Source organism: Carlito syrichta, unplaced genomic scaffold (assembly GCF_000164805.1).
Source record: "Carlito syrichta isolate Samal-C Ts95f unplaced genomic scaffold, Tarsius_syrichta-2.0.1 Scaffold131632, whole genome shotgun sequence".
Taxonomy (NCBI): domain Eukaryota; kingdom Metazoa; phylum Chordata; class Mammalia; order Primates; family Tarsiidae; genus Carlito; species Carlito syrichta.
The window spans coordinates 37,373-59,918 of NW_007075728.1; the positions used below are offsets into that span (position 1 = coordinate 37,373).

The 22,546-nt window shown below is 40.8% G+C and overlaps 1 protein-coding gene across 1 annotated transcript in view; it reads right to left on the bottom strand.

The window, feature by feature from the left end:
* Positions 1–4,677: 4,677 nt before the first annotated feature.
* Positions 4,678–22,546, bottom strand: part of AK3 (adenylate kinase 3) — a 28,343-nt gene continuing 10,474 nt past the window's right edge. The window contains exons 2-5 of the mRNA XM_008049295.2: positions 16,312–16,431; positions 11,202–11,374; positions 10,354–10,472; positions 4,678–5,624 (exon numbers count right to left, since the gene is read on the bottom strand). Coding sequence (XP_008047486.1) covers positions 5,504–5,624; positions 10,354–10,472; positions 11,202–11,374; positions 16,312–16,372 — 474 coding nt within the window. The 5' untranslated portion in view covers positions 16,373–16,431 and the 3' untranslated portion in view covers positions 4,678–5,503. The remainder of the gene's footprint in view (positions 5,625–10,353; positions 10,473–11,201; positions 11,375–16,311; positions 16,432–22,546) is intronic.

Sequence of the window (22,546 nt, forward strand, 5' to 3'; positions counted from 1 at the left end):
AAATTGACATCCTTTATTTTGCTTTAGTACTAAGAACTAATTTCTACCAAATGAAATGTACTCTTTTTTGTTTCTTAAGAAATAACAAAGAAGAGGATACTAAACAAAGACGTAATTCACATTTCAGGTTGGACAATTTGCCCTAAACAAATGAAACCACAGAAAGTGCAAACAGATGAATGAAACATCTTTGACATCAAAATATCCATCAAAGATTCTTGTTTCATTTGATAAAATTAATCTTCTAATAAAAGATCTTTTAAAAATCAGATAGCTATCACTTCACTCCATTTATTCTGTTAACTCTATCATTTTATCAGTGGATTGGAGATAATACTGATTATCAATTACTTTATAGATGAGTATATTCTCTTCCGATTATACCATTAGTGAGCTCTCTCAAATTTTGCCTAAGGAGCTCACAGTCTTATAATTTCTCTTTGGGAAAATCAGGCCCTCTTCTTCTTTTAGACTAGCATTCATATTACCCTTTTGAGTTAACATGCTGCCCAAAGAACATGAATTTGTTCTAGCAAATGGGTTTTCTTACAGGATGAAAAAATTGTGGTCTAGGCAGGATGATCCTGAAATTAACCTTGGGTATTTTCATAGAACAAAAAAATGTCAATTTACTATTCTCAAAGTAAGTCATGTGTTTCAGTTCTCGAACTGACGGGAGACAAAAATGCTATCTGAGTGTGTTAGGCATTCCATTTCAATTTTGCCACTATATTAAACATACCCTTAAGTCTTATGCATCCATTTCCCATCTGCAATGGGCAGGTTTGTCCTATTTCATAGGTCTTCTGAGAAGCTGATCCATCTAATAAGTATTTGTTTGCTTACTGAGTGGGGCAGGGGGATGCGGGGGAAGGAGGTCACAAAGTTGAATATCAGTTGATTATGGATTGCTTACCATTTAATTTGAATTTGAAACAGTTCTCATAAGCCTGGGAGAATGAGACCTGAAGTTTGGTCTTTTCTAAATATAGAATATGATTTTTTAAATTCCCACATCTTTCACTTCGTTTCTTTAGACAGCATGATTCATGCTATTTACAATTCAGACACTTACTTGAAATCCTTTGGGAAAAAAATGACACAATGCTGGCGTGATTTATACTTTGGCGTGACAATTTAACTTTACTCAGTGCTATATATGGAAAACTCATCAATAGTGGGCTAAAAAAAAAAAAGATAAGAACTCTACTAAGCATATTGACTTTTACTAGAAAGTTTAAGCACAGCTGGAATATTTTAACTTGTTAAAAAATTTTAAATCAGCTGGGCTCGGTGGCTTAAACTGTAATCCCACACCTTGGGAGGCTGAGGTGAGTGGACTGCCTGAGCCCGCGGGTTCGAGACCCACCTGGGCAACTTGGTGAGACCTCATCTCTACAATAAATCAAAAAATTAGCCAGGTGTGGTAGCGCGCACCTGTAGTTCCAGCTACTTGGAAGACTGAGGTGGAAGGATTGTTGGAGCCCCGCTGGTCGAGGCTGCGGTGACCAGGAGCGGCCACCGCACTCCAGTCTGGGCGAGAGTGAGACTCCAATGGGAAAAAAAAAAAATTTTTTAAATCATAAGTTCCAAGATGAAAATATTTAATGACAAAGATATCAGTGTCCGAGGATATTTATTTTGTCAATGAGAAGACACAACTTATAAGCATGTTTTAAAATACAAACTTATTTTTGCTGTTGGTTGCAAGTATTACAGCAATTTAATATAATTTGAGGTCTGTAATTACAATGATTTGCTAAGTATAGGGCAATTTGTCACAAGCTACGAGGGTCTAAAATATTTTGTTGGAATGCCATTATATGTAGCTTGAGGGAAAGTAGCCACAGGGCTGGGGTTTAAAAACTTGAGCCAGTATTAACCTATTTCAGATAGAATTGGGAGCTGAAGTAACGTTTCTGGATGATACTAATGACTGCCAATTTGCAGGTCCCATAGCACACTTCTGCTTAGAAAAGGTGTATCAAAATAACTGTTACTTCACAAAATAGGGTAATGATTTAAGGTACTATTCTTATTAGCCTTTAATGCATAGTAGTTTCTCCCAGCTGTGATATTTAGCTCCAGATGTGTATTTCCATATGATTATCATAAATCATAATTATGGTCATTACAGCTTTTCTTTTTTCTTTTTTTTGACTCAGAGTCTCAACTCTGTCGCCCAGGTTGGTGTGCAGTGACACTCTCATGGCCACCGCAGCCTCGACCTGCTGGACTCAGGCAACCCTTCCACCTAAGCCTTTCAAGTAGCTGGAACGACAAGTATGCGCCACCACGCCACCACACTCAGCTAATTTTTCTTGACTTATTGTAGTCTCACCAAGTTGTCTGGGCTGGTCTCGAACCCCTAGACTCAGGCAATCCTCTGGCCTTGGCCTCCCAAAATGTTGGGATTACAGGCTTGAGCCACCAAGCCCGGCCTTTTTGTTGGGGGGGCATTGGAGTCTCACTCTGTCGCCCAGACTGGAGTGCAGTGGCACGCTCAAGGCCACCACAGCCTCGACTTGCTGGACTCATGATCCTTCGCCTCAGCCTTCCAAGTAGCTGGAACTACAGGTACACGCCATCATGCCCAGCTAATTTTTTTGATTTATTGTAGAGACGAGGTCTCACCAAGCTCCCCCGGCAGGTCTCGAACCCGCGGGCTCAGGCAAATCCACCCGCCTCAGCCTCCCAAAGTGCTGGGATTACAGGCTTGAGCCACCGCGCCCAGCCTTTTTTTTTTAAAAAGCAAGATACCCTCAGCAATAGTATTCTTAGGCAGTTGATGTCTGTGACATCAACACATTCAGCAGAAAACAAATTCTTTACTGTTTTAATAAAGGAAAAAAAAAAAAAACCATCAGCTGGGCTTGGTGGTTCAGCCTGTAATCCCAACACTTCAGGAGGCTAAGGTGAGTGTATTGCCTGAGCCCGCGGGTTTGAGACCAGCCTGGGCAACTTGACCAGACCTCGTCTCTACAATAAATAAAAAATTAGCTGGGTGTGGTCGCGCGTCTGTAGCTCTGGCTACGTGGAAGGCTGGAGTGGAAGGATCACCTGAGCCCTGAGGTCAACGCTGGGGTGGCCGTGCACGTGCCACTGCACTCCGGCCAGGGCCACGGAGTGAGACTCCAACTCAAAAAAAAAAAAAAAGTCATAGGCATTTCCCAAAGTAACGAATGTATGTGCAAACCCTTAGGCTAAGTGTTTTGGGACTGGGGAGGGAATGGTTATAGGGAAGAGCCTTATTTTTCATACCCATATTCTTCCACTCCTCCCTTTGCTTTCCAAATCTCCTTAGGGTACCAAGAAGGCCAGTATGGCTACTGTAACAGGAGATCAAGTATTGCATAAAATGAAATCAGCCAAAGTACTGTTTTAAGACAATTTATTAGAACACAGTCATTCATTTAGAAACCAGTGAGACATCAGAGTGGCAGAAAGGAAGTGGGATGGAGGAGGCCCTGTGAAGGACCAAAGACAAAGTAATAGCCACAGTTAGGAAATTTCATTGTATTCTGATAAAGACTACTGTATACCCAATAAGCTAGTGATAATCCATACATTTAGTAGTTCACAACATTTTTAGAAAGCACAATGCTAAGATTCAATTAAGGCATTACAGAAAGTTCTATAAAGAAGTGTTGACTATAATTCTTCTTAAAAACCTTGGTTCGTTTTGAAAGACCAATGAATTTTTTTAAAATCTAAAGAAATGGAAAAGCTTTTCCCCCCAAAATACTAAGAACCACTTGCTGGCATTTGTATTTTAAGTGCTTGGAATAAAATGGATCACGTTTTCTTTTTCTTTTTTTCTTTTTTTGAGTTAGAGTCTCACTCTTGCCCAGGCTGGAGTGCTGTGGCATGTTCATGGCCACTGCAGTCTCAACCTGCTGGGCTCAGGCAATCCTTCCACCTCAGCCTTCCAGGTAGCTGGAACTACAGACATGTGCCACCATGCCCAGCTAATTTTTTAATTTATTGTAGGGACAAGGTCTTGCAAAGTTGCCCAGGTTGGTCTCAAGTCTGTGGGCTCAGCCAATCCTCTCACTTCAGCCTCCTAAAGTGCTGGGATTACAGGCGTAAGCCACTGCGCCCAATAGGGCCACATTTTCAAAGGCAACTAATAACAGCTTGTACAAGGGTTGTTTCATTTGCTTTAGCACCAAGTGAAGTAAAAGTAAATATGCCACAGAAGTCATAGTTGGATTTTTCTTCCAGCTCTCATATTGCCCCACTTATACCAGGCCAAAGTACATAAGCATGCATCCTTGTTGCCCCTCTAATGAATCTAAAAGGATTGTTTTTTAAATGGCTGCTCAGATGACACCAGCAGAGCTCTTTCCCCTTATGACAGAGCAGGTGAATACTAGTACGTATCAGTTTCTTTGGGAATAAAAAAAAACCCCTTCAGCAAATTCAGTTATTTATCCTTGTTAACCTATCATGTAAATTCTTTTTATTGCTATACTTGTTTATGCCTATTATGGCTATTTATGCCAAGGGAGTATGCCCCAGGCATACCTGGTCTATTGCCTAAGGACAAAGTATGCTTAATGCCATAGGTTTTCTCTTACTCTTTCTGTTTTCCTTTGCTTATCTATCTGTCAGTACTGTAACTTGTTATTTATCGAGGCAGATCATACATTTGAATCAAATAGAGAAACTGGCAAGTAAATCCTAAAACATTTATTAATCTGAGTAACATCTTTCTGTTGAAAATTCATCCAACTTTGGTGCTTACCCAAGAACTTATAATGTCCATTTATGACACAAGTGATATCCCTCAGTATGTATGTATTTTCAAAAGAAAACAAATTTTAAAACAATATTTTTCCTATATGCTAATTGATACATTTTTATAGCAAACTGAGACTTCTGAGTAAACTGAAGGTATGTGTAACAACAAAATATGACTAGGTTATACAACAAGATATGGCTAGATTATACATTTTTTAGTGTAAAGGCAGCAGTGAATTTGTATCTCGCAACAAAGATAATACAGTTTTTTTCTGGAATTGTATATAGTGTCTCATCACAAAACCATAATACACAGTGCTGGAAATGTCTTTTTTGGCATCAGTCTATGCAAAAACCTCATGAGATATTTTCCCCAAGTGACATGTAATTTTAAAAAAACTTTTCCAGAAAAATATAGGAATGTTTATCAAACACTTATTCTTACTGAACAAAAAGTTAGATTACTACCAATTGCTCTTTTAATTTTGCCTTAACAGATGTTTTAAAAATTTAGATAGCTCTGATGTTTTTGAATTGAACATCCATGGAAGATAACTGGATAAAACACTAGATCATTTCAAAAAATGAATCTTAGTAGCTGACTCATTTGGCACATCCTTAGTATCCAGAATAAAATCAGTAGAAATAAAAGTAACATAATTTTCATATAATTCCTACATGCTGTAGTCTTAGGAAAAGGAGCTTCTAACTGCAAGGACAAGGAGGCTCTGCCCATCTTACTAGTTCCACGCATTTCTCCTCATGGGGAAACTGAAGCTTTCTGGTTTATTTGTGGAACTTTAGTTTGTAGAAAAGCATATACATGGGGCCAAATCTTGTTGGTTTCTGTTCCAGAGAATGTTTCCAACACCCCTTTTCTCCTAAAGATGAAAAACAAAGAAACAAAACAAAAATAAACACAGGTCTGAGTCTTCCTAATGAATTTTTCACAACTCTTCCGTAAGTGATGATAATGTGGATTTAGGAATCTGTAAGGGTAGGGCTGTGTGATCCCGAGAGAAAGCCTAGGCATTGGACAATCTAGATTTTGGTTTCAGTTGTGACTTCTAGCATACAGAAGTGGGCATCTGGCTGGACTCGGTGGCTCAGCCTGTAATACCAGCGCTTGGGAGGCCGAGGTGAGTAGACTGCCTGAGCCTGCGGGTTCGAGACCCGCCTGGGCAACTTGGCGAGACCTCATCTCTACAATAAATCAAAAACCAGCCGGGTGTGGTAGTGCGCGCCTGTAGATCCAGCTACTTGGAAGGCTGAGGCGGAAGGATCGCCAGAGCCCAGCAGGTCGAAGCTGTGGTGGCCGAGAGCATGCCATTGTACTCCAGTCTGGGTGACAGAGTGAGACTCCAACTCAAAAAAAAAAAAAAAGTGGGCACTTAATAGCACTGAGGCTGGGTGCGGTGGCTTACACCTGTAATCCCGGCACTTGGGAGGCTGAGGTGGGAGGATTGTGAGCCCAGGAGTTCAAGGCCAGCAACCAGGGCAACATAGCAAGAGCTTGTCTCTACAAAAGAAATAAAAATGTTAACCGAGCATGGTGGTATACGCCTGTAGCCACAGCTACTCGGGAAGCTGAGGTGGAAGGGTTGCCTGAGCCCAGGAGGTTGAGGCTGTGGTGAGCTGTACTGTGCCACTGTACTCCGGCCTGGGTGACAGAGTGAGACCCAAACTCAATAATAATAGCACCTATCATTTATTGAGCATGTACTGTGTTCAACCCCCTGCTAAGTGCTTTACACATAACAGTTCATCTAATCCTTTCCCAAAGCTGACATTTTCTTCTATTACTGATAAAACTGTCTCTTCTGTAAAGTACGTTAGCCCAAATCACTAAGTTGGTAGATTTCCAAACAGAAGCCGTGAGACACCCGGACACCCCCTTGGCTTTCCTTGCCTACGTACTCCTTTGCAGGAACAGCTTTCTAATACTTCATATTCTTCCTTTTCAATTAGGTTTATTTTTTCCTCTATTCTCCCTTTTTGAATTTTAACAGAAAGTGGAATAAAGTATTGGTTTTATTGATTTTCCTATTAAGTTTCTCCATTTCTCCCTTGGCAAATTTGTCTGCCTTTTCACAAGACAGCAGCCAAAGTCTATCTTATTTATTCCAGTTTCCTGTGGGTCCATGGTGAGGAGTGAGGATCAAGGTCCTGGGGCTGCCTTTCAAGCCACACAGATTCCCTCCAGAGATTCTGGCCTTCCTCTTGCTAACCGCCCTCCCTCCAACCCATGCACACACCCACACTTAACACACACGGGCTTAAAGGCTGCAGGGCAGCAACCCAAGAACTCTGGTTTATTACTTTTTGAAAACAGGATCCGTCATACCTTTGCAACCCTTCCTACTAGGTTTCCAGAGGTTTCACTGGGGACAAAAGCATTTTTTTCTTGATACCTTAAAAAATTTACCACAGTTAACACCCACTATTTTCTTGGTAAGAAACATCTGCTAAGGAGAGAATTATGCATATACAGTACTCTTTGGCTATCAGAAAGCCTCCTGCTTCTAAATTCACTAAAGCCCCTGGTAAAGCTTTGAAAAGAACAAGCTTCTTAACTGTTGAAAGCCTCTTGAAGAGCCACTTAAAATCAAGCCAGTGTCACAAGTGGATTAATTACTGAGGGCACAACTGCAGGCACCTATTCAATCTCAAAGCTGTATCATGGATGAACATTTGTCATTTTAATTTCTGTGTAATAAAATGGAACCAACTTCAACAATTGGTCCTCCAAAGAGTGAGAGCATCAAGTTTTGATAAACATAGACCAATTACTCTATGAATGTCCCACAGCTGAGATTTTTAAAAGCCAATAACGCAACTGTCAGCATTAAAATAACAATCCTGACTATTACTAAGTTTCTTGCAAATACCACTTTCAGTGTTTAGTTAAATCCAACCCTGGTTCTGTGCATGAGAGCTTAGAAAGAAAGACTTGAGGAAGCCTAAAAACACAAAGTCATCCGAATCCTTCTTTTCATTTCTGCAACCTTCTCCAACTTCCCTTCGCGTATTTTAAAAAAAAAAAATTTTTTTTTTTTTTTTGAGACAGGGTCTCACTCTGTAGCCCAGGCTGGAGCACAGTGGTGCAATCATAGCTCACTGTAGCCTCGAACTCCTGGTTCAGAGGCAGAAGGATGACCTGAGCCCAGGAGGTTGAATTTATAGCACTGTCATCCTCCCATCTCAGCCTCCCAAATAGCTGGGACTATTGGCACGTGTCACCATGCCCGGCTAACCTTCCCACATTTTGATAGAACTAATCCCAATCAGGCCTGATACTTCCACTATACAGGGGATTACCTCTATTCATAGCCTTGCAATGGTGTTACCCTGCCCAGGAACAATGCATTCCCCCTTCTCCTGGTTACTTTTGGGAAACAATCTCTCTGCCAAACTCAGTCCGTAGTAAATTCAGCTGAGAGTGCCTCCACGCCTCATCTTCAAGGAAGAACACAATCAGAGCTAATTGGCGCCAACCAACCCCAGGACTTTTGTTGGCAAATAAGGCTCTTTTCTCTGGGCTCCCTGAACTGGTAGGAGACAAGCTGGAGTGTTGAGGGGCTGCCACACAGGGAGAATCCACCTGAGACAGAAGCCAACACAGGACAGTGGAGAGGAGTGGCTGAGGCCTGGTGACACTTTTTGGACACCTAGACCTAGCCATCTACTTTTGGACTTTTTAGTTACATGCCCCATACGTTCCCCTTGCACTTAAACAAGAGTGAATTAGGTTCCTGATAGCATGTACCACATTGTATGATAAATACTATTTACCTAGCTCACTGCCTTACAAACAGAAGGTGAGTTTCATGGGGCTTGATAAGGACTGGGTCGAATTGTCTATATGGATTAAAGGCCTAGCACAGTGTCAACAGAGTAAATAATAATCGCTGACGCTGAGTGACTGAATAGACGCCAGGTCTGTTGTCTTTCCAGGGTCTCTCAATTAATTCCTTTAACAACCCTGCAATACGGGTACTATTTAATATTGCCTGATTTTACAAATAAGTAATTTAGGGCATGGAGGTTAAATACTTTTCCCAGGGCCACAAAGCTGGTAATTTGCGGAGCCAGGCTCATTATACCAATCACAAAATTATAGTAACAGCTACTGTAAAAAATGAATTGCTACCTCCCTTATAATTTCACCCTCCAGAAATTACCATTAAAACAGTTTGGAGACTATTGCTTCAGATTTTTACTGCATACTTACCCTATTACAACCATAATAATAATAGGTAACATTTGTATAGTGCTTATTGTATCATGCACAATTCTAAGTGTTACACATACTAACACAATCTCTCAACCCTTTATTCTCACCCTCAATTTATAGAGGGGATAACAGGCAGAAGTAAGCAAGAGGTAAAGGCAAAAGTAGTCAGTTGGGACTTAGGCATTCTGGCTCCAGATTCTATGCTTTGCCCACAACACTAACATGACACTGAATCATTCATTAAGCAAATGAATGAAAGAGGCAATCAGTCTTTGGGAAAGAGACAGAAGGCTGAGTAAAAAACTGCACTGTTTTTAGCCTGAGTCAAGTATTAACGGCAATATGGTTCTCATATTTGTTGTTTGATATGAATTCTCTGCAGAGCAGATAAAACAATGTTAGAATATAAGCTTAGAGACTACTAGCCAAATACATGATCTTAGGGGTTAGCTGCCATTTGAAATTTTTCTGTGCTATGGCGCCCTCTATGGGCAGATGTGGGGGCATTATTAGGTCTTCCTCTCCAGCATTCACTCTAGCCCTCCCTCCCCTACAGACGATCCCCGATTTAGGATTATTTGATTTAAGATTTCTCGGCTTAAAGTTGGTGCAAAAGCAATCCCCATTCAGGAGTACTTCGAGTACCCATACAACCATTCTGCTTTTTACCTTCAGTCCAGTATTCAATTACATGGGCTATTTAACACTGTATTATAAAACAGGCTTTGTGTTGGATGATCTTGGCCAACTGTAGGCTAATGTGAGCGCTCTGAGCACTTTTAAGGTAGAAAAAGCTAAGCGATGATGTTCGGTATTTTCAAATTGCAATGGGTTTATCAGGATGTAATTCCACTGTAAATTGAGGGGTATCTATCTGTACATAGCAGAGTTTGAATGAGATTGACCCACCCCAGCTCTGGGTGTGAACCAAGCAGTATAATCACTGTAACCTTCCCACCTCAGTGATTGGTTCAGTAATGGGTAGTAATTCTGGCTCAAAACAGTGAATGCCAGGCACTCCCTGACTACAAGGATGTTCATGTGGTTCAATCTGAGTGATGCTTGGAGCTTATTTCACTGGGAGAAAGGTTACCCTTAGCCTTTCAGAAAAGAGGGCTGTTCCTGCTAATGTCTGCAACCATGCAGGAAGCCTGAGGACAAAGTCAACACACAGGAAGGCAAAGCCAAGAGAGTGGCAAAACTCTTGATAGAGCCTAGTAGTGACTGACACCCACCCTACCTTCTAGGCTTCTGATACACCAGCTGATACGTTTCCTTTGTTGCTTAAGCTAATCTGAATGGAGTCTTCTGGTATTTTAGCATTTCAGCTGTAAAGCTTCAGTATACAAGAGAAGGTCAGAAAAGCAAAAACTCACTGGTAATACTCCAGGACTGGCTCCGTTTGGGCTTCATAAGCCTTTAGTCTCTTGACAACCGTCTCTGGTTTATCATCCTCACGCTGAACCAGAGGCTCCCCAGTCAGATCATCAATGCCCTAAACGGGGGTTAGAAGAGACTGATGTCAAATGTCATATTTTTGAAGGATACTTTTATAAGCAGTTCAATTATTTTTTAAACAGACTTCTCTGTGCCAGCACCAAGCACAAAAATGGGCTTATTAAAGAAACAGAATCCAATCTACAGACAGATCATTGCAACCCAGAGATGAGACATCCCAGTATCATTTTCATAGTTATCAGTCACCTCCTCCCTAGATTAAAAGGCTTTCCAACTGAGTGTGATGGCTCGTGTCTGTAACCCCAGCACTTTGGGTGGCTGAGGTGGGAGAATTGCTTGAGCCCAGGAATTTGAGACCTGCCTGGGCAACAGAGAGAGATCTCATTTCTATTTAAAAATAAACATTAATAAAAAGGCTTTCTAACCAACTTCTAAGTAAATTCAGCTATAGACCAGGAATCTTAACTGAAAGCCCTAAGTAAGCCAAGGTGTTATAAATCTCTCACATCCCAACCCCTAATACACTCCCTGGCATAGAGTAGGAAACCAGTAAATGTTTTTGAATGAATACCCCTGTTGCTCCTGGGGCACCTTTGCCACCAAGTTGAGTGGACTAGACCAGTCAACTATCCAAGTACCCTGGGATTACATCTCCAGGAATTTTGGTCAGGGAGAAGTATGGATTCCCAGGTTCACAAATATGTCTGTGCAGGCAAGAAGACTTGGGAACAGTCTGCTACGTGCCAGTTGTATGACAACTACTCACCACAGTTTTGGGAGGGTTGAACTCAATGTTGTAGACTCGGCCACTGGCAGGATGAATCCAGCGAGCAGTGAGGCGTTGTTTAATGACCTCAAAGGGCACATTCAGGTTAATCACTGTGTCTATCTGATAAGTTCTATCTAAGGCTTCTGCCTGTGGAAGTGTCCTTGGAAAACCTATATAAAGTTTTTTAAAAAATAAAAGAAAGAAAAGGAAGCAAAGGAGGAAGAGAAGGAAAAGAGACAGAGAGAATAAAGTAAAAACTTAATGTTGGGCAATCTGAACAAAATGAGTAACACCAGGCAGGTTGATCACAGCTGTAGTTCAACTATGTGCTAACCTGACTGGGCCATGAGGTACTTGGATATTTGGTCAAATATTATTCTGGCTGTGTCTGTCAGGGTGTTTTTGTAGGAGCTTAACATGTATAGGTAGACTGAGTAATGCAAATTGCCCTTCCTAACGTGGGTGGGCCTGAATTAAGTTTTAAGATCTGGATAGAACAAAAGGCTCACCCTTCTCCCAAATAAGGGAGAATTCCTTTTGCATGACTACTTTCTAACTGGGACATGCACTTTTTCTTGCCTTTGGACTCAAAGTGAGCTAATCAGTATCACTCAAACTCAAGAGTCTATTTTTGGAATATGACAAAATAATATTAAAATTCAGTTAATAGAAAACTATTAATGCAAAAGAACAAACTCTGACACATAAATAGACGTATTATATAGCTAAATAGTGTGGTTCAAAAATACAGAGACAGGCAAATGCTGATTAGTGAATCCAGAAATAGACCCATCATGTATATTGGGGAATTTAATACTTTGTTCCCAAGTTTTTGACTCTGCAAGTTGTTTCTAAGGACATTTTGTCCAGGACACTGGGAAAAATTAAAATTGGTAGAAATAATTATTTTCAAAAGTGACAAAGGTTAAAACTGTACATATTCTAATTTGTTAGAGTTAAAAATACTGTCTGAAAAATTACATTTTCTTGTTAACAATGAAAATGTGAAAAAATTTGCTAGTGACCTAGACCTTATAATGTGCTAAAATAACAATGGAAATATCTAAAACTCGGCCGGGCTTGGTGGTTCAGCTTGTAATCCCAGCACTTTGGGAGGCTGAGGTGATTGGATTGCCTGAGCCCACGGTTCGAGACTTGTAGTAGTTCTGGTTACTTGGAAGGCTGAGGCGGAAGGATCACCAGAGTCCAGCTGGTCGAGGCTACGGTGGCCGGGAGCGTGCCAGTACACTCCAGCCTGGGCGACGGAGTGAGACTCCAACTCAAAAAAAAAAAAAAAAAATCTAAAACTATATTAAAACTTGGATTTGGGAGAAAAACAGCCCTCAGGGAAAGCTTATAATGGCAAAAGTGCAGTCTTTAAAATTATATATAGCCCCTGAAATAAATACAAAATAAAGTATTTATTATAAAATATACACTTAAGTAATTATCCTGGTGAAAACAATTTTAGTACAATTAATGAGAACAACTAGAATGTAATTGCTAAATCTCTTGAGAGTTTTCTAGATGCCAGGCACTGTATGCCAAGTTTTTTGTTTTTTTTTTTAGCTGGTGTCTCACTCTGTCGCCCAGACTAGAGTGCAGTGGCTGCTCCCGGCCACTGCAGCCTTGACCTGCTGGGCTCCGGCGATCCTTCCACCTCGGCCTTCCAAATAGCTGGAACTACAGGCGTGTACTACCATGCCCAGCTAATTTTTGATTTATTGTAGAGATGAGATCTCGCCAAGTTGCCCAGGTGGGTCTCGAACCCACTGCCTCAGGCAATCCACTCACCCCAGCCTCCCAAAGCGCTGGGATTACAGGCTGAGCCACCAAGCCCAGCCTGCCAAATGTTTTATAAGGATCACTTCTCCGTTAACCATCATAACTATCCTAAGAGAGGTACTATTATTCTCATTATACAAATGAGGAAACTGAGGCACGGTGAGGTTAGGTAACTTTTTCTAGCTCACAGACCTATTAATTAAGTGATGGAAGTGGGGGTTTTTTGTTGTTATGGTTGTTTGTTTTGTTTTGAGTCAGAGTCTCACTCTGTTGTGCAGGTGGAGAGAAGTGGCACCAGCCACAGCAGCTTCAACCTGTGAGGTTCAGGTGATCCTTCCGCCACAGCCTTCCAAGTAGCCAGAACTTCAGGTGCATACCACTATGCTCAGCTAATTTTAAAAATTTTTCTTGTAGAGACAAGGTCTCACCAAGTTGCCCAGGCTGGTCTTGAACACCTGGATTCAGGCCATCTTCTCGGCTCTGCCTCTGAAAGTGGTGGGATTATAGCCATGAGCCAAGAGCCACCACGCCTGGCTGCAGGTGGGAGTGAAACACAAGCTGTCTAACCTAAATGTTCCTCAGTAGGAAATTACTTAAATTACGATACAGACTTAAAATGCAAGCCTATGCATCTTTATTTCAATGAGGCAAATTCATCTGTTAAATATATTCAATGAGGCCATACACATTGGCTCATGCCTGTAATCCAGGCACTTTGGGAGATAGAGGCGAGAGGATTAAGCCCAGGAGTTTGAGACCAGCCTGGGCAACATAGCCAGACCTGGCATGGTGACAGGTATCTGTAGTCCTAGCTACTTGGGAGGCTGTGATAGAAGGATCACCTGAGTCCAGAAGGTCAAGGCTTCGGTGAGATGTTATGGTGCCACTGCATTTCAGCCTGGGAGACACAGTGAAACCCTAACTGAAAAAAAAAAAAAAGAAATTCAATGAAAAAGCAAAACGTAAAAAGTAGTATAAGTGCATGTGTGTGTATTATATAAAGAAAAAAATATAATATTAGAGAGAGAACTTTAACTAACATCTTATACCAAATATAGTTGCATTGGTGGGTTCTACATCCATGGAGTCAACCAACTTCAGAACAAAAATATTTGGGAAAAAGAAGATAGTAGTACATGTACTTTTCTTCTTGTCATTATTACCTAAACAATAAATTACAACAAACTATTTCCATAGCATTTAATTGCATTAGGTATTATAAGTAAGCTAGAGATGACTTAAAATACATGGGAGGATGTGCAGGAGTTATATGCAAATACTACACCATGTTACATAGGATTTGAGCATCCATGGATTTTGCCACGTGCAGAAGGGCGGGGGGATTTGTGGAACCAATCTCCCTGAGGATACTGAGGACTGCTATACTTTCAAGTATGTGTGTGTATATGTATGTAAATCACTAACTTTAGAAAAAAATCCAGCTGGGCATGGTGGCTCACACCTGTAATCCTAGCACTTTGGAAGGCAGAGGTGAGAGGATTGCCTGAGCCCAGGGATTCAAGACCAGCCTGGGCAATTTGGTGAGATCTCATCTTTACAATGAATCAAAAAAATTAGCTGGGTGTGGTGGTGCGCGTCTGTAGTTCCAGCTGCTTGGAAGGCTGAGGTGGAGGGATTGCCTGAGCCCAGCAGATTGAGGCTGCGGTAGCTATGAGCATGCCACTGCACTCCAGCCTGGGAGACAGAGTGAGACTCTGACTCAAAAAAAATGTCTATTGGAGTTACATACCAAGCAATTAAAAGCAGTTGTTCCTGAGGGATGTGATCATTGAGGACTTTGAGTTTCTCTCTGATACATTTATATCCTGTTTAATTTTTAAAAGGAAAAGGTATTTTTGCAATAGAACCAAAACAATAAATGTTCCACATTCCAGGGCCTTCCCATCTGGCCTGGTCTTTGGCTTATTCCCCCTACACCCTCTAGTGATTACTGTGGGTGGGTCTCAAGGATGACTCTCCACTTTCCTGTGCTGGGCAGCATCAACATTCTGCCTTTGTTTGTCCTGTTCCTGCAGCTTAAACTGACCTATTTCTCCACTCATGTAATTCTACTCATTCCTCAGGACCACCCACAAATCGGAATGTTCCTCAATCCCTCCCTTCTCTTACAGAAGCAAGACTTTTCATTCAACGTTTTAAAATAAAATTTTGAGTTGGGCTCGGTGGCTCAGCCTGTAATCCCAGTGCTTTGGGAGTCTGAGGTGAGTGGATTGCCTGAGCCTGTGGGTTCGAGACCCGCCTGGGCAACTTGGCAAGACCTCATCTCTACAATAAATAAAAAATTAGCTGGGCATGGTAGCACGTGCCTGTAGTTCCAGCTATTTGGAAGGCTGAGGCAGAAGGATCACTGGAGCCCAGTAGGTCAAGGCTGCGGTGGCTGGGAGCGGCCACTGTACTCCAGTCTGGGTGACAGAGTGAGACTCCAACTCAAAAAAAAATTAAGTAAATAAAATAAAATAAAATTTTGAATTCTAAACCATGCAACTGTACTTTCTATCTTAAAAAGAGAGAATAGGTAACAAAGTGCCTACTTCCCTACCACATTACTCTCTATTCACATCCACTTTTAATTTACCGCAAATACTTAGTATCTGCACTTATCCAAGTTTTTGTTTACTTGCATACTACTTGCTTCCTACTAGAATGCACTTTCCATGAGAGCAAGGACTTTAGAGCCTTCTTCTTAGATAAAGCGGGCGACAGGGCTGCAGCGCTTAGTGAGGCTAACACTGAGTATGTGTGTGTGTGTGCGTGAAAGTGGTGAGTATGTGTGTGTGTGCATGAAGGTGGGGGAATGGCATTGAGCAGGAGAGAAGAATATGTAAATAGCAAAAATAGATCAGCGTACCCTCATCTTAAAAAGAAGAATATTATGACTTAGATCTTCTTAAAGAAAAGGGCTTATGCCAATTTTATAAAACAAATCTCTTTTGTATCCACTCTATATAACAAAACTGAAAATCAACCTATCCTCAAGGATTCTACCATACCTTTGGCTAGGGAAAGCTCATAGCTTACTATAAATTCCTTTTAGATCTGATCCTTCCTCATCACAGAATATTCTCAAAAGGAGGAAGGAACGAAAGTTACATCTGAAGGGAGCTTAGAAATCATGCAGTCCACTTCCCTTTCTCCATCTGGATAAAGAACCAGATTCAGAGAAGATGACAGGCACGATGTCTCAGAGTAATGACAGAACTCAGCACTCTGTCTGCCATCCTTGATGAAGTCCATGAAATGCTCCTTTTCCTGCCAGCACTCATAATTTTGGGCACCTGAAATGCTCATGACATCCACTTACCATCCAACAGCCAGCTATATTGCGTGAGATTTTTCAGCTCATGAAGGGCCAACCGAGTCATGACATCATCTGGGATGAGTTTCCCCTGGTCAATGAAAGCCTTGGCTAAAACACCAATTTCTACACCAAAGGGGGGAAAAATAAGTAAGTGGAAACATCTGGATGGCACAACAATATGAAAATGTGCATCATTAATTAACTGTTCTGATAAAAACAGGTTACAAAATAATCTAAACTTATTGCAAATTCTCCATTAGAGAAAAATGCATAAATGTAAATGTATAGACAGAAAAAAATAACACAGAGCTATAGACCAATTGTTAATAGTGGTCAACTCTGTGTGACAGAATTATGGTGATTTTTTTTTACATATTTGCATTTTTCTGTATTTTCTACATTTTCTATCAGAAAAAATATATGAAATAACTGAGATTATTTTCTTCTTAAATAAGAATTTGAAATAGTAATTTTTTGAAGTGGCTCAGTTTTTTATTTGTTTTCTTTTGTTTAAGTCAGAATCTTACTCTGTTGCCCAGGCTGGAGTGCAGTGGCATGCTCACGGCCTGCAACCTCGACATGCTGGGCTCAGGCAATCCTTCTGCCTCAGCCTTCCAAGTAGCTGGAACTACAGGCGTGTGCCACCACACCTGTCTAATTTTATGATTTATTGTAGAGGCGAGGTCTCGCCATGTTTCTGAGACTGGTCTTGAACCCCTGAGCTTGGCAGTCCTCTTGCCTCTGCCTCCCAAAGTGCTGAGATTACAAGCATGAGCCACTGTGCCCAGCAGAAGTGGCTCAGTTTAAGTGCCTGCTATCATATGTCACTGTAGAGATTTTTTCCAATCCTGTAAAATAGGTGCCACTGTCATAATACAATTCAATTTTTGACCAGGTTAGTACAGTTATCATATTATATTTTTAGTAATAAAACACCCTGGAAAAGGATTTATGAAAGACTTAAAAATATTGCCCACAACTATATGTCATTCTTATGCAACAATACTTTAATTTCCTTATGATCCCTTACCAAACTATTTATATCCATTCAGAATTATAACTAATATAATCTGTATACATAAAATTGTATATTATTTTTTTCATTTAGCATTATTTTGTAAATAATATTCAGTGATCTTATATAGTAATTTTTGGTAACTATATTACACCCTATCAACATATAAAACAAATATGTAAAACACAATGCACTATCACAACGGTACTATTGGACATTTAAATTATGTGAATTTGGTTTTTCTGCATAACTGATGCTTTTATTTTTTTATTTTTGAAAGCAGGATTTATTGAGAGGACAGAAAAGCTCCCACAGTGGGAGGGGACCCGAGGGGGTTGCCCATAACTGATGCTTTTAAATAACTTAGCACCTTTCTTTCCTTTCTTTTTTTTTGTTCTTCTTAATTATTTCTAATGTATGAACTCCCAGGAATCAGAATAAAAGATCATGGTACATAGGAACATTTTCATAACTCTTGGTATGAACTGCCATACCTCATGAGTGACCTCAAAGCAGATTCTAAATTGTCAAATTCATTAAACTTTATATTTTAAACCAAGAACGTTAACTACATGAAAACTGGCTGCTGGTGTACTCCCAGGTTTAGCAGATTGCTTTTGGAAAAGGGTCTGGGTACGAGAGAGAGCTCTCAGAACTCACTAAAATAGCCTTTTGGAAAAGTTCATGTGCTTAATGTGTGGACCTCTCTGTCTCCAGGCTTTTGATCACAGCTCTGGAGAGGTGGAACTCCAACCTTTTCAACAGCATTTGGGGAAAAAAACTATAAAAACTTGCAATCTTCCATGGTGGAGTCCTAAAATAACTGGTATTGTTTCCTCCACTCACTTCTCACTCTATAGGGCAAACCCTCTTCTAAACCCCTAACCAAGAGCAACTAATGGATTTAGATGATGGGATTAATTAATAAAGTATTTAATTTTGCCTATATACAAACAGCCTTAAAGAAAGATGATCTCTTGTCACTTCTATTTAATAGTGTACTAGAGATTCTAGCCAGGACAATTCATTCAAAAAAAGAAACAAAAGCATTCAAAAAGAGAGAAGTAAGCCTATCTCTAGATGGCGTGATCTTGTACATAGAAAATCCTAAGAAATCCACTAAAAAAAATACTAGAACTAATACATGAGTCCAGCAAAGTTGCAGGGTATAAGATCGATATATAAAAATCTAGCAATAAACAATCTCAAAAGCTAAGAAAATAATTGCATAAAAGAATAAGAAATTAGTAAAACACTTTTAAAAATTTTAAATCTGAAAACTATAATAGCTAAATGAAATTAAAGACTTAACTAAATGTCATATTCATGCCTCATGAGAGTTAACATTGTTAAGATAGCAATTATCTCAGAAAATGATCCACAGATTCAATGCCATCTTATCAAAATTCTAGTTGCTGTCTTTGCAGAAATTGGCAAGCAGATTCTAAAATTCATATGAAAATGCAAGGGGGACCGGGCGCAGTGACTCAAGTCTGTAATCAATCCCAGCACTTTGAGAGGCCGAAGTGATAGGATTGCCTGAGCTCAGGGGTTCACGACCAGCCTAGACAATTTGGTGAGACCTCATCTCTACAATAAATCAAAAAAATTAGCTGGGCATGGTGGCATGTACCTGTAGTTCCAGCTACTTGGAAGGCTGAGGCAAAGGATCATCTGAGTCCAGCAAGTCGAGGCTGCAGTGGCCTTGAGTGTGCCACTGCACTCCAGCCTGGGCAACAGAGTGAGATTCCAATTCAAAAAAAAAAAAAAGAAAAGAAAAAGAAAATGCAAGGGACCCAAAACAATCTTGAAAAAAAGATTAAGTTGAAGGAGACACATGTTCTCACTCACAAGCGGACCCTGAAAAATTATCATAAAACTATAAGAAGGGAATTGGCAGTAGTGGAAAACTGCTGGGGCGGGGGCGGGGGGGACACACACCTCATCAATAAGCGTACCTGATCTCAAACCAGGTGAAGTGGGGACCAAGTGAGGCCCAAACTTTACCTACACAATGACCATTTGTATATCTAAGCCTGAATTGTACCCTACATCTTTAAAAAAAAAAAAGTTGGAAGATACACCCTTCTGATTTCAAAGCAGCAATCAAGACTACGTGGCACTAGCATAAGAATAGATACATAAATTAATGCATTAGAATTGAGAGTCTGGCCAGGCTCGGTGGCTCAGCCTGTAATCCTGCGCTTTGGGAGGCCGAGGTGAGTGAATTGCCTGAGCCCGAGGGTTCAAGACCCGCCTGGGCAACTTGGCAAGACCTCATCTCTACAATAAATCAAAAAATTTAGCTGGGTGTGGTAATACGCGCCTGTAGTTCCAGCTACTTGGAAAGCTGAGGCGGAAGGATCGCCAGAGCCCAGCAGGTTGAGGCTGCAATGGCCGAGAGCGTGCCACTGCACTCCAGTCTGGGTAACAGAGTGAGACTCCAACTCAAAACAAAAAAAAAAGAATTAAGAGTCTGGAAGTAACCCCACAAATTTGCAGTCAATTGACTTTCAATAAGGATGTCAAAATAAATCAATGGGGGAAAAATAGTCTTTTCAACAAATGCTGCTGGACCAACTGGATATCCAGATGCAAAAGAATGAAGTTGGATCTCTACCCTATACCATATATAAAAATTAACTCAACATATAGACCTAAATGTAGTAGGTAACACTATAAAACTCAAAACATAGGTGTAAATCTTCATCACTTTGCATTAGGCACTGGTTTCTTAGATACAAGAGCACAACCAACAATGGAAAACATAGATAAATTAGGTTTCACTAAAATTAGAAACCTTTGTGCTTCAAAGAACAATATCAAGAAAGTGAAAAAATACATGGAATGGGAAAGAAAGTTGCAAACTACGTATCTGACAGGGAACTTATGTCTAGAATATCTAAACAACTTTTACAACTCAACAATTTTAAAAAGCATTTAAAATGGTCACAGGATCTGACTACATATTTCTCCAATGAAGACGTACAAAAAACCCATGAAAAACTGCTCAACCACATTAGTCATTAGGAAAATGCAAACAAAAATCACAATGAGCTGGGCATGATGGCTCATGCCTATAATCCCAGCACTTTGCAAGGCCGAGGTGAGAGGACTGCCTGAGCCCACAGGTTCGAGACCAGCCTGGGCAACTTGGCGAGACCTCATCTCTACAATAAATCAAAAAATTAGCCAGGCACCATGGTGCATGCCTGTGGTTCCAGCTACTTGGAAGGCTGACACAGAAGGATCACCTGAGCCCAGTAGGTTGAAATTGTGGTGGCCATGAGCGTGCCATTGCACTCCACCCTGGGAGACGGAGTGAGACTCCAACTAAAAAATCACAAATAGATAGCACTTCACACTCACAAAAATGGCTATAATAAAAAAGACAAGCCGGGCTTGGTGGCTCAGCCTATAATCCCACGCCTTTGGGAGGCTGAGGTGAGTGGATTGCCTGAGCCTGAGGGTTCGAGACCCGCCTGGGCAGCGAGACCTCATCTCTACGATAAATCAAAAAATCAGCCGGGTGTGGTAGCGCACGCCTGTAGTTCTGGCTGCTTGGAAGGCTGAGGCGGAAGGATCGCCGGAGTCCAGCAGGTCAAGGCTGCGGTGGCCGGGAACGGCCACTGCACTCCAGTCTGGGTGACAGAGTGAAACTCCAACTGGAAAAAAAAAAAAAAAAAAGACAAGCCTACCCTGGATATACTGGGTGGTTGGTTCCAGATAACTGCAAGAAGCATATATGGCAATAAAGTGAGTCACAAACATTTTCTGGTTTCCCAGTGCACATAAAAGTTATGTTTATATACTGTACTGTGAAGAAAGTATATAGTAGTCTATTTAGTGTGCAATAGCATTGTCTAAAAAAGTGTATATACTTCTTAAAAATACTTGTTTGCTAAAATTTTAACTATCACCTGAGCTTTCAGTGAGTCTTAATCTTTTTGTTGGTGGAGAGTGTTGCCTCATTGTGGATGGCTGCTGACTGAACAGGGTAGTGGTTGCTGAATACTAGGGTGGCTGTGGAAATTTCTTAAAATAAGGCAATAATGAAGCTTGCCTCATCAACTGACTCTTTCACAAAAGACTTCTCTGTAGCATGTGGTGCTGTTTGATAGCATTTTACCCACAGTGAAACTTGTTTCAAAATTGGAGTCAATTATCTAAAATGCTGCTGCTGTTTTATAAACTAGTTATATGGAATAGTATAAATTCTTTGTTGTCGTTTCAACAATAAATGATACATCTTTCTTTACAGTGTCTTGGGAGTGATTCCATATCAAGAAACCACTTTCTTTGCTCATCTGTAAGAAGCAACTCCTCATTGATTAATGTTCTATAATAAGATTGCAACAATTCAGTTACATTCTCAAGTTCCATCTCTAATTCTAGCTATATCTTGCTATTTCCACTATATCTGCAGTGACTTCATCCACTGAAGTCTTGAACCCCTCAAGGTCATCCATGAGTGTTGGAATCAACTTCTTCCAAATTCCCGTTGACATTTTGACCTCTTCCCATGAACCACAGATGTTCTAAATGGCATCTAAAATGTGAATTCTTCTCAGAAGTTCTCAACTAACTTTGCCCAGGTACAGCAAAGGAATCACTATCTATGGCAGTTATAGCCTTACAAAACATATTTTCTTAAATAATAAGACTTAAAAGTTGAAATTAGTCCTTCATCCATGGGCTACAGAACAGATATTGTATTTGCAGACACGAAAACAATGTTAATCTCCTTGTACCTCTCCATCAGAGCTCTTTTTTTTTTCTGAGTCAGAGTCTCACTCTGTCACCCAAACTGGAGGGCAGTGGCACTCACAGCCACTGCAGCCTTGACCTGCTGGGCTCAGGCGATCCTTCCGCCTTAGTCTTCCAAGTAGCTGGAACTACAGGCACACGCAATCATGCCCGGCTAATTTTTTTATTTACTGTAGAGATGAGATCTCGCCAAGTTGCCCAGGCTGGTCTTGAAAGCGTGACTCAGGCAATTCTCTCACCCTGGCCTCCCAAAGTGCTGGGATTATAGGTGTGAGCCACCACACCCGGCCCATCAGAGCTCTTAAGTGAACAGGTGCATTGTCAATGAGCAGTAAAATTTTGAAAGAAATCTTTCCTTCTGAGCAGTAGTTCTCAAAAGTGAGCTTGAAAAATTCAGTTAACCATGTTGTAAACAGATGTGCTGTCACCCAGGCTTTGTTGTTCTATTTATAGAGC